The sequence below is a fragment of the Macrosteles quadrilineatus genome, unplaced genomic scaffold (genome assembly GCF_028750875.1).
Source record: "Macrosteles quadrilineatus isolate MER2022 unplaced genomic scaffold, UCM_ALF_1.0 Scaffold_4__1_contigs__length_99947679, whole genome shotgun sequence".
NCBI classification, from domain to species: Eukaryota; Metazoa; Arthropoda; class Insecta; order Hemiptera; family Cicadellidae; genus Macrosteles; species Macrosteles quadrilineatus.
Window position 1 is genome coordinate 58,280,469 of NW_026542597.1, and position 16,790 is coordinate 58,297,258.

General features: G+C 35.2%; 2 protein-coding genes across 2 annotated transcripts in view; one reads left to right on the top strand and one right to left on the bottom strand.

The window, feature by feature from the left end:
- The window catches only part of LOC128992286 (uncharacterized), a 36,268-nt gene extending 29,207 nt beyond the window's left edge, over positions 1-7,061 (bottom strand). The window contains exon 1 of the mRNA XM_054415780.1: positions 6,906-7,061. The gene's annotated coding sequence lies outside the window, so the exon portion shown is untranslated. The remainder of the gene's footprint in view (positions 1-6,905) is intronic.
- A 3,450-nt stretch (positions 7,062-10,511) lies between these two features.
- LOC128992949 (uncharacterized) lies at positions 10,512-11,693 on the top strand. Its single transcript, XM_054416695.1, has one exon. The coding sequence runs from the start codon at positions 10,512-10,514 to the stop codon at positions 11,691-11,693; it is 1,182 nt and encodes a 393-aa protein (XP_054272670.1).
- The last annotated feature ends 5,097 nt before the right edge of the window (positions 11,694-16,790 follow it).

Here is a 16,790-nt window from a genome sequence, read left to right on the forward strand (position 1 = left end):
ATCAGGGCTCTGCCCCAGTGGCCTTCAAAGTTCCCATGCTATTCTTAGGGAGAAGTTCTATAAGGATTTTGATGTTTCACTGTTTTTTTTTTTTTTTTTTACATGTGCGTAAGCCAAATACATACAGGGTGAGTTTTAAATGAGTTCCCCCCCCTACTTTTTGAAACTAAGAACATAATCGCAAAATAGTGCTAGATAAAGATTTATGTATATTATGTGGTGTATACTTATCTTTATCTAGCACTATTTTGCGATTATGTTCTTAGTTTCTAAATGCACAATGTTAAAATGGGCTAAAAATAATGTTATAAGAAGTTGTCATAACTTTAGAATGGATCAAGATTTTTTAAAACAAATTGCAGCATCGTATTCAGCATAAAAATCTAGTTTAAAACGATGGGTCACAACCCTACCTTAACATTTGAAAAAAAAACTTTGTATCCAATATGGCGGATCCAAGATAGCGGCCAAAAATTTATACCAAGTCAAAATGAAGTACTTACTACCCTACAATGATCTAACGTGGTCCGGAGTTGATATCTTAAGAAATTTAAAAAAAAGTAGGGGGGGAACTCATTTAAAACTCACCCTGTATACCAAAGGCATGGAGGAAAGCTCGTGTGGCTGCACTGCTCAAACCTGGGAAAGATCTAAACGATCCTAAGAACTTTCGACCTGTTTCCCTCTTATGCCACACATATAAAATAATAGAACGTCTGATACTCAATCGAATCGGCGATTTTCTGGAACAAAAGATCATTCCACAACAGGCAGGCTTTCGATCAGGCAAGTCTTGTTGTGGCCAAGTTTTAAACCTGACCCAGCACATTGAGGATGGGTTTGAGAGAAAACAGATCACGGGTGTCGCTTTTGTAGTTTTAACAGCTGCCTACGATGCCGTAAACCATCGAAGACTCTTGGGAAAAGTGTACAGTATTACCAAATACTACCAGCTGACTTCAATGATAGGCACTTTTCTTCATAACAGGCGGTTTTTCGTGTCCCTTCAAGGCAAGAAAAGTAGATGGAGGAATCAAAGAAATGGATTGCCTCAGGGCAGCGTCTTAGCTCCAGCTCTTTATAACATTTACACTAAGAACCAACCGTTGCCAAACGCTACACGTCAGTATATATATGCCGATGATACGGCAGTGGCGGCACAAGGTAGGAGTTTTCAAGAGGTGGAACAGAAGCTGACTATGACTCTAAATGAACTTTCCCAGTACTATGACGCAAATCACCTCAAGCCGAGCCCTGCTAAGACCCAAGTTTGTGCCTTTCACCTAAACAATAGAGAAGCAGGCCGTGAGTTGAATGTGAGACCGTCTTCAGCATTGTCCTACACCCAAATATCTTGGTGTCATACTGGACCGCACACTGACATTAAAGGCGCATTGTATTGCGTCAAGAGGTAAAGTCTCAGCGAGGAATAATATCATCAGGAAGCTCACCAGCAGATGCTGGGGTACTAACACTAAGGTCCTCAGAACCTCAGCTTTAGCGCTCAGTATGTCGGCTGCGGAGTACGCTGCACCAGTATGGAATGCATTGTCACATGCAAAAAAGGTTGACATTGCAGTCAATGACATGGCTCAGATTGTAACTGGGTGTTTGAAACCAACCCCAGTACACAAACTCTATCCTATCGTAGGGATCGCCCCTCCATCAATCCGACGTGATGTTGCTGCCGACGCAAAAAGGACTAAGCAAGAGACAGACCCTTGTCACCCATTACACGGCCACCAACCTGCAGAGCGACGGCTTCGGTCCAGAAAGAGCTTTTTATCACGGACACGAGTCCTGGATGGATCACTCTCAAGCAATCGGGTGGCAAGGTGGGAGGCCACGTTGACTAACCCTCCCATACCAGCCAGGGAGGAACTGGCTCCTGGTGGAGGCCTTCATTACATGGTGTGGAAGACCCTAAATTGAATTAGGGTCGAGGTACCAAAATGCAAGACAAACATGCAGAAATGGGGTCTCTTACCAGACGAAGAAAACATCTTGTGCGCGTGTGGTGCTGTTCAGGATCCTGGCCATCTGCTGATCTGCCCACGCCTAGACCAGTCTTGCAAATTAGATGATCTTTTACATGCAAATGACAAAGCCATATCGGTAGCTAATTTTTGGAAAAGTGAAGTCTGATTTCCGGACACGGAAAGTAAGTACTGTTTTAAACCAGTTTTTATTTGCACAAAATCAAAACATATCTAAAAAAACATTCGACATAATGGATATTATAAGACTTCGACCAGGAAGTTCAATAGGAGGAGGCCGTCGAACTTTAACTGGTAGATGCGAACGAAATGCAAATAATGCTATTGTCGTTGATAGCCGGATACTATGTTAACGTTTTAAAGGTAAACGTTTGGATATATACCTAATATCAGAAAGAGACTGGAACAAGATTGGGAGATGGGCCATTATGAAACGCAGTTTGTCACAGGACATAGAAAATTTCAAGGTGAATTTGTGGAGATTTCACCTGTTGAAAGAGGAAGTATGTAGATGTGGAGAAATAAAAACCACAAGTCACGTATTTATAAATAGTTCACTTCAGGAGACAAATAGGAGAGAACTGGAAGAAGTCTTGGATAAGAGAGGTCTAGAGATGAGAAAATAAAACATGATGAGTGACAAGGAAACAACTGAGACGTTTAGAAAAATAGTTAAGGAAATAGGAAAAACCAGGGATACATACAAGTTCTTTTTAAATTTAAATAAGAAACAAACAAAAACTAAGAAAGAAAATGAATGAAAACTTGCCCATGAAAGGGAGAGGAAAGGTTAGTAGAGCGAATCTCAATGATCCCTATTGCTCAGGGCGGTATGGGGAAGGGAGTCGTGCTGTTAGGCTTTTGAACACATAATGTGTCTGGACGAGTATTAAAAGTGGCTGAAGCCTAAAAAGAAAGAAGATTTTTACGGGGAATTGGCCTGGCAAATAGGTCCTGGATTTAAGCCAGGGTGGTAGTGGGAACGAGGAGTTTGCTACAAACATTTACTGACTTGGCTGAAATGAAATATCTACTATTTGAATTGGGTTGGCGTAAATGTTACAATGGAAAAAAGCGAGAGGGCCTGGATAATTTGATATACCTACTAAAAAAAAACTGAATTATCACGGTGCTGGATTTCTTAGTAACCATTGTAAGACCCGATTTGCAAACTATGGAAACATAGGAAAGTCACAGAACACCTCATTTTCAAGGAGAGGAAATAAAAGTAATGTTTTTTTTTAAGAATTTATAATCGTTATTATGGACAACCTAATGTGGCTATGAGTAAGGCTATTCATAGAAAACACTATTTACCCTACAAGAAATGTTGATTATATCGATCTGTTATGTACATCTTGAGTATTTCCATAATCTTTGAGTTGAATCTTTTAAAGTCATAAGAAATTATGACCGTTATTCAATAACGCCTGTAATACTTAGCAATTGCTTGAATTCTAGCAACAGGTAGGGCCTATACTAGTAAGGATTTATTAGATTTGTTGAAAAGATAAATATGTACTCTGTTTTTGTGAAACATTTTTACAGAAACATGGCTCCTATCATTACAAAGCTAGGTATATGCCAACAAACACCTTGTGACCCACCATTTCAAGAGTGACCCAAATTACAAGTACTGTAATGTAGGTCACGTGACTGACATTACACAGTGACTCAAACGCATAAATGGAGAACTTCTATGAGAAATGAGAATAGGTCAAGTAAAGAAGTAAACAGAAATAATTTTCTGGTCCATAATTTTTCTAACCCAATTTTTCCATAATTTTCCATAGATTTTCATGATTGTCTGGAAATAACTTTGGGTTACCAAAAAAATAATTCTTGACATTGGAAACTCATAAGAGAAGTAATTTGGGTCACACAATTCACCAAAAGTAATGTAGGTCACACATCAGATCCTCAGATTTTGTGACCCAAATTACAGTGACCAACATTAGCATTTTCACTCTCGTCATTTACTAAAATGGAACATAGAGGCCATGGTTTCCTTTGCTGGCCATAAGTTTGGTTAAGTATGCGTTTGACTTATATTTTCTTAGTTTTAAATAAGTTATTTGCCTTATTATAACAGTTATTATCAGTACCGACCATTAAACAAAAACTTAAGGCTTACAAAACAGATTTTAAATAAAGACTTTCCGAATAGCCTAAACTGGAAAGCCTGGCATAACATCACGCCTAACCTACTTCACCCACAGTCAACAACGAACTGAGAGAGGCCGAAATATCGATCCGCCCGTAGTCGATAGGGTTGAAAGACCTGACCAGAACTGGTTCCGACCCTCAAACCCAGCATTACATTCACAGCCAGGGACGCGACTTTTAACAATTGTTATTGCCAGTATAATTTCAAAAAGCCTGTTTGGTAATTTTTGTCAATATTTTAACATTATAAATTAGTTCAAATCAAATATTTAAAATTTATTGCCTTAATATTGCTGAAAATATTTAAGCTTATGTATCCAACTTCTAACCTAGGGGACAGGGTTTTTTACTACCAAGAAAAAAAAGCAAGAAAGAGAGCTAATAAAAACAAGCCCATGGGGCGTAGCCCAAGGGAAATACCTACCCATTTTGGAACTTTTCAAACACACTTTTCTTTACTACATAGTATTAAAATCGAGAATCATAAACATTTTTATTCAAAGGAAGGTATAATAAATTATTTTAAAACTATTTCGAGCAGGAATAGATAGCGAAAGAGGTATAAATAGCTGGGGACAGCAATTGTCCTGTTTTCAAGTTTTTACCCACAGGGATCTCTCCTGACAAACAGACAAACGCTTAAGAGCTTTTTAGGTACTTATGTCTCTACAAGCCACTAGTTCCTTTTAAAAATTAATATACTTATAAGATTAACATGGACAACTTTACAGCCACTGGGGCGGAGCCCAAAAGGATTTTTGAAATAAGAATGTGTCGATATGTTAATCTGGAATGTGAGCTATCATCATACCAAATTTCAATCCAATCCGACCAGTAGTTAAAATGTGTGATTGAACTTCAAACAAACAAACACACAAACTTTCACATTTATAATATTAGTAAAATTATTTTCTACTTTTTAGTCTTTTAAATCTATTTTATATGGCCTGCTAATACATAACCAAAACCTTAATTATCTGTAATCAGATATTTGATGTTTACTTTGAATTGCTTGTTTTATATTTAGAATATCTCGGCAGTAGAACCTGTACCTCTTAACCTCTGCTCTTCGAACTGTCAAATTTAAGTAGGTAGGTACCGTATTTACAGCTGCCTTAAGTTAATTGATATAGGATAGGTATTTACATTCTTTCAAAATGTAAATATGGAAAATTTGGAAGCCCATTGGGCTTAGCCCAAGGGAAATATGAAAATAATATGATACAGTATTGCATTGTCATCCATTTGTAAGCTATGTTCCAAGTTTCAAGTCTCTAGCTCATCAGGAAGTTAGTTTAAAATTGATACCGGTATTAAAATTTGTACCGGACAAGATTATTGGACAAGCGAGCTAATAAAAACAAGACCATGGGGCGTAGCCCAAGGGAAATACATGAAAATTAAATGATATAACATTGCATTGTCCTCCATCTGTGAGCGATGTTTCAAGTTTCAAGTCTCTAGCTCATCGGGAAGTTACTATAAAATTGATTGCAAAATTTGTACCGGACAAGAAAGTGAGCTAATAAAAATTTTTTAAAATAATCAAGTTCGGTTAACAGAAAGTACTAAAACTAACTTGGCTGGTTTTTCTTGCTGATAATACTTGGCAAGTCGGACTACCGAGTATACATTGGATCACAAGTGTCGGATTATTGTGGGACAACTGTAGGCTGCCCTATATGGAAACATCTAGAATAACAATATTGATCTCGGCCTAAACTGAACCTGAAGAGTTATATCATAGACTAAGCAACACAAGTAGACTTCCCATCCCATTGTAAATTTTGAAGCAAGTTTTACATGTCAAGTTCACGTACGTTGACACTGATCGCTAGGACTATTGTAGACAAAATTTTGTTTCCATTATTTAAAGTTATTCTCATGATTTGTGCTTTAAGGTACTGTTTGGTTATATATTGTTTATGATTAGATTGTTTTATTTGGTTAAATGATGTTATAAATGACTGAAATAGCAAGAAAAAAATTGTAAAGAAAACACGACCTCTACAGTACAAAGTACAAAACTAACAATAAAATTGGCTTCTGCTGTTTCATAAGTATGACACAAATCTACTAAGGGAGTATGTTTTGGTTATATACAAACATACTGCCATAAAGAGTTTTAACTAAGGTCCTGTAAGTTAGGTACCTATAATAATTAATGCTCCAAAAAACGAAAACTAGGGTACCTAGACTTCCGTATCTGTTGGCACAAACAACCGAATGAAAATATTGATTAGGCTATTTCATTGTTTCATTCAATATATCATTTAGTCAGTTAGGTTAGGTTAACCTTACCTAACTAACCAAACGATATATCGAATAATTGATATATCGATCGATATTTTCATTCGGTTGTTTGTGCCAACAGATACGGAAGTCTACCCGAAAACTATATTATGACATATTAACTTAACCCCTATTATGGTAGGATGAGACACTTACCTTTATATTAGGTGATAGATCTCTATCGTAATCTATGTAATAAGTGACTTTGCCAGAAAGGAAATTTTGCCAAAAAGGACTCAAAGATGAAATGCAAAATAAGGATGACAAATTCATGTAAATAAGACTAAGCTAGTCAAAACATGTTATAGAAAATAGCTGGACAATTGTAAGGTAGATTGGTCTTGCATTTAGCTTTTTAAAATGCCATTATAAGGCAAATTAAAGGCCTAGTGCCAAGACTAATGATTTTAGGCCTAAAACAAAAGGGCTTAACCTAGGCTATAAGCTTACATCATGTCATTTGGTAGATTATTCTCTTTACGTCTTCAAGGATCACTGTTATAACATTCACATTCATTATTTACCAAATTCAACACTTATAACACATAACACTTTGCTTGTAGTCTATAAATAATTGTAAATTCGCCGGCATTGTTATTTACTATATTATAGATCTAGCTTTTATTTATTTGATTTGTTTTTCAGGGTTGATAAGAGAAGACAAAGATAAAAACCAGCTGACAAACAGTAGTGGCCAACACTACCACAATGTAACTCCTGACATTGAATAATGATTATACTCCCCAGTACGGTATATATATATAAATATATATATTATGTAAATCATACTACATGCAACTTATGATTATATTAATGCACTATGATTATATTTAACAATAATAGAGCAACAGAGTAAAGGTACTCCACTCATTTCATGCAACTACTGACTTTGAAAATGGTGGCCGTGCTTTGAACCCTATGGGATATTGTCCATAAAATCAAATAAGTATGCCTAGTTTACAATTAAATTTGGCAGCTAACTCCTAAACTAACGTTACCAATGTTAAATCCAAATTAGCTTTGACCTCAACAGCTTCTTCCCTATAGGGAAATTCGCTAAAACAGACTTCTTATACTTTAAAATAAGATGCGAAATCGCATCCCTATTTATTTATTAATCCTACCTATGTATTAATCCCTATATAGGGATTAATCCCTATAAGGATTAATAAATTAATCATATTATGGTCGTATTAAACACACCCCGTGTTATATTTTATCATTCTTTATAAAAAAAAGGGTTGCTGAAGACAAAATAAATTTAAGCTTATTGCTTTTTTTCAGTTTGAGTAGAGAGGGCGTGTCAATATATATATATATATATATGTTCTTGTTATTTCATAGCATTTTTTAACTAAAAGCAATAACATCATTTATTTATGAACTATAGTCTATTAGTCTGTCCTCTTGTACTCTGTTACTCTGTTAATCAAAGAGAAGAGAAGTATAAAAATCGTAAATTAGGCCTCTACCTTAAATTATGTAGATAAGTTAATCCATCAAAACAGGTGTCTGATTTTACAATAGAATTAATTCTAAGTCTAAAGCTAATATTTTTTGGTTGGGGCCACTTTCCCAAAAAAAGCATTTTTAATACTTTAATACTTTTCAATGAAATAGAATAGAACACACTACACACATTAACACACATTTACTGAAACTAGCAGTGTGTGCCAAAGATGAAACGCCACCTTCTCAATTATTTATTAATGAAAAATGGGTTGAAAAGGAATAAATATATTATGATAAATACATTATTGTAATATCTCAATTAAATAAATAGTGCTCTTTCCTCTTAATAAAACACCTTAATCATTCTATGAGGCTGTACTCTAGGTATAATCTTCTAGAATTAGACGACATCCTCTTCACTCACCACGTGGGGTCCATATTATGGACTTACTATGGCAAAGGCGAGGGAGGGAATCCAATGCACGTCTGCCGCTAATTCCACTTACGACTCCTACGTAAACACTTCCTGCGGTTAACTCACCAATTACGAGGTCTGAAGGTTAAACGGACCAGCTGAGGAATTAGAGAGCTTACACGGAGGCGGTAACTGAGCTGTCTAGTAAAATCCAGCCTCATTGTATTTTAATCAATGATGGACATTTAATATCAAGTGTTAATAAGGCAAATTCATATTAGGTCCATTTAGTTATAATCCGTCCCAGCAAACATTTAGCCTAATGTTATTGTTGATTTTTATTTTACAGGTTGATGATAAAAGGGAATTTATGTCTATTTAAATTTATGTCCAGTAAAAAAGCAATGTTCCAGTGAGATCTCAGGTCTCCTCCTGTTATGAGTATTATATTTCAAACGAATCTACAGTCTAATTTTATAAGTTGTGCTTGGATGATTAATCTATGAACAAGAATATTTTAAAGCATTTCACATATTATCTTTCTTAATCAACTAAAATATAACTGTAGGTCCCATCGATGTAGTCTAACTAGACTATATATATATATATATATAGAGAGAGAGAGAGAGAGATAGAGAGAGAGAGAGAGAGAGAGAGAGAGAGAGAGAGAGAGAGAGAGAGAGACAGAGAGAGAGAGAGAGAGAGAGAGAGAGAGAGAGAGAGAGAGACGATAGTCAAAATAGTCTAGTTAGACTATATACATCGTCACATCGATGTAATAGATCCTTTAACGATATTTTAAAAGAAGGCAACCCAATAACTTATTGTTGATTTTGTTGACCCCCCCCCAATTTTATTGATTAAATCTTATGTAAATTTAACCATAGATAAAACATACATGATTTAACCCAGTAGTAGCCTCGGTTGTTTGTCTTCGCGTATAAGTTTTTGAATAGAGGCGAGAGAACTAGACCTAACTTACTATTGACATTGCGTGATGCGGCACGCAGAAAACTGAAAAATGCTTTCGCATAGTTTGACAGTCCACCGAAATTGGATCGCTGGAGTTTCAAATTCGCTAAGAAGACTCCTATCATGTATACAACTCTGTAATGGCATTTACTACTCCCGAGTCCCGAAATGCTATCCAAATTTATTACGCTTAAATTATTTGAACTATGAGTATAACATCGAAGTGTGCATGTGCAAATCAACTATACCGTATTGTAATTTTAAACTCAGATCGAATAATGTCAATGCTGAAAAACTGACTGAACTAAATATTGTAAATATAATGTTTAGACCTAGGCCTACTAACAAATTTAGATAGGTACCGGTACGGTACAATTAAATTGTAGGTCTAATGCTTTTTAGCGAATTCCCCTAATGTGGAATACTGCATCTGTAACAGAGTAGTACCTCTTAGTCCATAAAAGAATTATAATATTTTATACTTTTCATTGAAATAGTGACCATACAAAGTAGGTATTTTAATCCAAGTATGAATCACAATAAATATTTGTGTGCAAATACCACGAATACTTGAACAGAACCGATATGGATCATATAACATAAACAAATGACGTTGATGGCCCAAATCCTATACTAAAAACATTAACTTATGGTTTAGCCAGTTACATTTGAGTAATGTTAAATAATGTTTTTTTTTTCAGCCCAAAAACCTCATTTGTTTAGTTTTATGATCCATACCACGACTGTTCAAGTGTTCGTGAAAAATACCTGATTAATTTAAAGACAACTATAAAATACACAATCTGTTATCCATATACAATTAATTGAATTTATTTAAATCGTTGAACGATATGTCTGTTAAGCAACGGCCGAAGCGGATATATTGACTATAGAACAAGCCTTTCATTAGCGAACGCATGATCTATGATCAATGGCCAAGACTTGATCTTCTTCCTTTTGCCTGTATACTTCTGTTATTGATGACAAAAATAGGTTAAGAGTTTGTTTGTTTTGTTTTGGGTTTCTTGTTCAAGTTTTATGAGTTTTGAATGTGAAGTGTGAGTTTTATGCTAAATAGTTTGGGCCTGTTGTAATCAAATAAGTTAAGTACAATCCAAATATTTATTTTATAAGAGTCTTTATGTGATGAAGTAAATTTAAATTATTTTATAATGAGTAGCAGTTCAGTAACGTTCCTAAACGTAAAAAACCTTCAGATGGATCTTAATTGTCCTTTTAAAATCCTAATCGAGTATGTAGTAGATAAAGAAGTAAGTGTTTCTACAAGTGACTGGATAGCACTCTTTCCTTTCGGGTGCAGTTTGTCGAGTTCCATAAATCTTGATTTGATGACCACTTTTGAATTCGCATCCTGTGTTCCTACAAGCACATCCGAAAGGTGTTTCAGAATCCTGTTTAGTTTAAAAGGGGCGAAAAACTTAAATTATGGCAATAAGTATAATTTTGTTTACATAAGTAGACACACTGAAGTTTATGGCATAAGTAAAGCCTTTGAATTCTGCCCCCCTATGAAAATAATCCCCGAAAGAAATAACATCAGCGAAGAGAGTGATGACTCAAGTAAGGAAAACTTTGATAACAACACTAGGCCTAAATCAAATGTAAAATTAAACATACCAAAACGTCCAACGCTGAAATCTGTAAACGAAGAAACTGAAAACGTCTCTCAAAACTCGAACCGTAGCGACTCTAGGCCCAATCAAAGCGGCAATAGGTTCATTGAAACATTTAATAAAAACAAACAGATTTTCGTTCAGAAAGAAATGGAGTCTGAAAGTAATAAACTTAATGGCATTCAACATCCACCACCTCCAATATCGTGTTCCAACTGTCATCGCGTGGCGAGTTTGCTGAAAGTCCAAGAGGAACTTTACCTGAAAGTTAAATACCTTGCAGAAGTGAATAAGGATCTTCAGGATAAAATTAGCCTTCTACAACAACAGCTGGAACTGAAACAGGCGGCATGCCGAAAACTATCTTTAACATTAACAAGAGATTGGCAAGCCAGGATGTTCAGCCAGAACAACGTAGCCTTCGATTCGTCCCAACAGTATCAAATCATGGTACTAGAGCCATTAGTCACATATGTGGTGCCTTCAAGATACCCTTATCTGGACAGACCTTGTGAAAAGGGAACTAAATCTGGATACTCGATAAGACTCAAAGCGATAATTGGCAACCAGGAGAAGAAGATTCTAAGATTAACTAAGGAAATTGAAGAGCTTAAGTTGAAAGACACTGAAAGATACGTGGTTGTTAGAGAAGTCAATGAAGATGAGATTCACCCAGAGTTACCTGCACCTCAATCAACAAATACGAAAATTGGAAAGGTTGAAGTTAAAGAAGAAGCATCGGAGTCTGATGGCGTAACGGAGTGAGACTTTTCAGAAAAGAACATTAAGTTATGCGTTTAGCATTACTGTATTTACATACGTTTTCTTAAGTGCCACAAATATATACTAAACTTAGGCCTAATGTAAACATATTTTCTTTTTTTGTTGTTGTCACTTTAACGTAATATTTTGTTGAATTTTGCTCTTCAAGCTCTTTAGCACCTAACTTAATTCTTGTCAGAATTGATTTTGTAATGTAGTTCTGTAAAATTTGATTAATGAAATATATGCATTAACTTAGCTGTCTGTAAACCACGTGTGTGTTATTTGCCAAAAATCCTTCTAGACAGTTTAAAAATAGGCCTATAAGCAATTAAGTTAATATAGATTAAAAATGTTTGTGTCTTTCCTTTAAGTAAATTACAACTACATTACACGTTGCTGCAATTTTTGTCGGAACGGTCCGAATATTGCCAGTTCGAACTTGATAAATCATTATTCTGCCCAACTGATAACAAGACCAGTCTTTCCTTCGGACCGTTCCACTACAAAATGTCTACAATAGGCTACGTGTATTGTTTTTATATTTTACAAAATACAGATACAATAGAAACCTTAATTAACTTAAGTAGTCAAATACAAGATAAGTAAAATACTAAGAAATAACCAAAATAAAAAAAACTCCTTTAACCTACCGGTCACTATAATGGGTCATTGCTTATTTGCTTTCAGCTGAATATGAACATCTAATTAATCTCTTTAACCAATGCCTTCATGTTGCTATTTACGCCTTCAATTACCAAATTCAATTATATAAAATGCAAACAATAGCCTAATATTGCAATCAATTTCAGTAGGCCTAGCCTAGATTATCGATAAAGTGTTCTAATTCAATGAGGTATGTTAACTTTAACCACGAACTGATTAATTTTTAGGTTATATATGTATAAATTCGATTATTTATACAGTATGTAGGTACTTGAAAATGGTTTCCTAAGAAACCCCGTCCACTGGGGAGTGGGGACTCTGGACTTAAACATATTTTTACTATTACCACAGGTCTACTAATTTAATCTACGTTATTGCCAGAAACTTCATACTCCCTGTGCCAATGCAACTTCCTTAGTGAGAGTTGCAGCCAAAGACATCGTTACACGTTTTCAGCTAAACATCATTGTTGACCCTGGATACTAGACTACTGTACCATCATCGTATTGCTGAATCTGAAGCCAGTTTTAATGAGCGTTTCTCATCGATCAGATTAGATTAGGTACGTGAGTGCGCTGATGATGACTGATGTTTTTATCTTACTTTAGACATAGATAAAACATACTCCTTTAGACTAGATTTTACAGTGGTACTGTTTGGTTATCCACGATCACATAAAACAAAACCAATATATGGAGCACGCCTATCTAACTACATTCAAGCAGTGAAGCCAGTTCCGCCATCTTACCGCAGGATAGAAGCGCATATGCCGATGAAAACGGCACAAAAACTCAATGTTCCGCTTCAAAATAACTTGACATTTAGCCTACTTAGACTATAAAGGTAAATCGTAGAAACTTCGTGTGAGAGATGTCAATAAGTCTAGGACGCTATTGGTTCTAATTAAAAGCTTAAGAGTTAATATTTTATATTTTAAATCTTCAAATAAAGTAGGTACATTTAAATGAGTTTAAAAACATGACATGAAAAAGTTCGTCGGCTGCTATTTTTTTTGCCAGGTAAGTAAAAAAACGGTGGATTTTGTAGCTAGAGTTGAATTTTTTGGATCATATGGCCGGCCGCACACTGATGCGACAAAACGTCTTTCGACAAAACGTTTTGTCGAAAGACGTCGGAAGGGAGTGGCCTACCATGCAGTTTAAATGGAGGCATCGCACGCTGATGCGACAGAGGCTTCAGACGCGTTGTTTTGTCTGAAGACGTTTTTGGGTGTTTTTGTGATCGCCTCCAATATTTCGTCTGAAGCCAAAACGCGATCAGACAAACAGTTCTGCGCATGCGCGGAGGGCGGATACAGTACAACTTATCTATTGTAATATATTGTAATATTTTTTATTACAGTTAGTAGTGCTGTAGTTCATTTTCGATTCATGCAGAAAATAATACAATGATATTTTAATTTTAAATATTTCAACTTATCTACATATTGTGATAATTTGTCTTACAGTTAGTAGTTGTTCATTTTCGATTCATGCAGAAAATAAAAAAAAAACATGTTATTTCAATTTTCAGCTTATTCCATATTTTGTAATAATTTTCTTTACAGTTAGTAGTCGTTCATTTTTTATTTATGCAGAAAATACAGAAAATGTATGCAACCTTCCTTCGTTTAGTTCTGCAAGTTGTATAAAGTTTCACAGCATAATTGCTACGTCCACTTCTTCATCCATTTTATTAACACCACACAATCTCTGGCTTTTCACAACACTGGTCTACGGGTGACTGAATTTAGTTTTCCCTCCTGTTTTTGTCTTTTGTCTGAGACCACCGCACACCTGCGACATTTTTGTTTTCCGACAAGACGTCTTCCGACAAAACGTTTTGTCAAAAGACGTTATGTCTGATCAGTGTGCGGCCGGCCTATAGCTGGTGTAGTTTGGTTGTACTGTAATTTAAATTGTACCATAGGGGCTACCCGCCGCGCCTGCGTTGTGTCATGCTGGCAGATTCCGTATACAACCTCACTTGTAAATCAGTTTAGACACTAATGTTTGGAGCTATACTGAAATGTTTCTAAACTAATTAGAAAAACACGGAGTACATATAAATGTTCTTCGTTTTATTCTTTGTATTCATCTAAAAAATAATATTTTTTTAGCTCTATCATTAAAATTAACATGACAGTCAGAATATAAAGGTGTAAGAATATAAAGGGTTTCAGAAACTATCTTGTGACTTAGAAAATCGTACGCCTTTGTAAAAAAAATTGAAAATTCGTGTGTCATTGTAGACCAAACACCAGAACTTAATCAAACTTAAATACGATATAGATACATACATTATAAATTAATTTGTAGCTATTCAGAATTTTTCTTTTGCCCAAAAAGTGATGTTGTCAATAATTATGTAAACTAGCTTTCCAAGAAACGGTAAACGCTAGTAAAAAAATTAAAAGCGTACAGTATTTTGAAGGTCATTGTGTTAGTAATAGAAATATTTATAATACAAAGGCGTATTGTCACGGATATCATTGATATCAACTAACATTTAATTAGTTGCGCGCGTTACTAGGGCTCATCACAGCCGGCAGCCGCCATCTTGGTGAAGATTAGTGAAAAATACTGGCTTCACGTTGTAGCCAACGTGTTCCATCTATTGGTCTTATGTGATCGTTGTTTTACTAGAGCACGAGCCAAGCAAAGGTTGAAATACTTGATATAGTTTTTTAACGCTAAAACGGGTTTAGGATATAAAAATAGTCATCACCAACGAAATATACATACCTGACTGAATGATTTTTCTTCGATGATTCACAAGGAGAATAGATCTATTACACTATTTCAGTACAGAGTTTCAGTTTGTACACCTTATCTGTTCTCTACGATTCTGAGTGAGAACAATGGAATAAAGCAAACAGTTACAGACAATAAACCATTTTATTTCATACTGTATACAATACATAATTACCTTAACAATAATATTTAATTTACTAAATTATTATTCGTGCATAACTGGATAGCTATATACACAGACTCAATACTTACATGAATATTGGGATATTAGTATTAGGAATAGTGCACTAGCTATGTAAAGTGCGTGTTGTGGGCTTTTTGTGGTTTATCATTAGCATTCTTTTGGTGTTAGAGCGGCTGTCGGATTTGTTACTAGCTATTTAGCTAATTTAAAGTAAATCCCAAATTAAAGTTTTACATTTTGAACGTTTGAAAAACTGGTTTCAAACTTTATATCACATGAAGTACCGTCTAAATAAAATTTGTTTAAGACCCTTTCTGTGCTTGACCCTGCCTTTAAGATTCAGTAGAATAAACATACTCATATTATTAAAGTTGAAATTTCTTTAAAAAGTATCTCCATATCGTGATGTATAAACGTTTGGCTTGTAAAGCAGCATTGCTCCACAATTAATACTAAACTGCTAAGCGGTAATGTAGGCTTTATGTCCTCATACATTTAATGCACGCCCATATATTATGTATTTAAATGGTTTTGTGACGCCACATGAGAATAGCTAGTTAGCCTGTTTGTACATCTTCAAACCATAATATGCAATTAGTAAATTTAAAATTTTATTTTGAATTTAAGCCTGCAAATAATTAGAAATTGTCTGGGATCCTCTAATTAAACTTTTAACGATTAATTACATGAATGTTAGACACGTAACTTATATAGTACAGCATAATTACATGAGTACATTACAATATTTTAAAATACGTAATATTTAAGAAATATATTTGATGGATAACCCAATCAAGAATTAAACATTTGCTCTGTCCAAAACTGTATACTTGATTCTAATAATTCGTCACAAGCCTGAAACGATAAATTACCATACACATGCAAAGCATTCCTCCCCGTACAATATGTGACACATCACAAACAAGTTTGAAGACTCACAGGACTTACACGTTAGAATAAACTATCATAAAAATAACACAAGGCCAAGCCTATAGCAAGCAGGGAATCTACAGCGGGACGGATGGAAGGGCGTGAGTGTGAGACAGAATACTGTATTGCAGTGTGGGGAAGTGAGACAGATGTACGACAGATAGGCCTACAACTACGGGGCGTTACCACTTGTACGACAAGCTATTTGGTCGTCAAGCCAGTTGACCGACTGACGGTCAAGTGTCCAAGAGAAAACTATCTTGACAGTCAAGTGGTTTCTCAGCATTCATCTTACTTTACGTGAAAATAAATCGCGATTGCTCAACAAATGTCGACAAAATAGTTTGTCTTATTTCTATCGATCTATTTAATTAGACTAGTAACGACAGTTAACTGGCTTGATGACCAAGTTGTTTTTCGATCAAATGGTAGACACCGTACAACTACATGTAACATACAAATATCAACAAATCTTCAAAAAGTTATATCCTTATCTGTTTATAGTGGTGAACCGTTGAAACTATACGTGGAAGTCAATCAATTTTCTACCACTAATAATCAATTTGG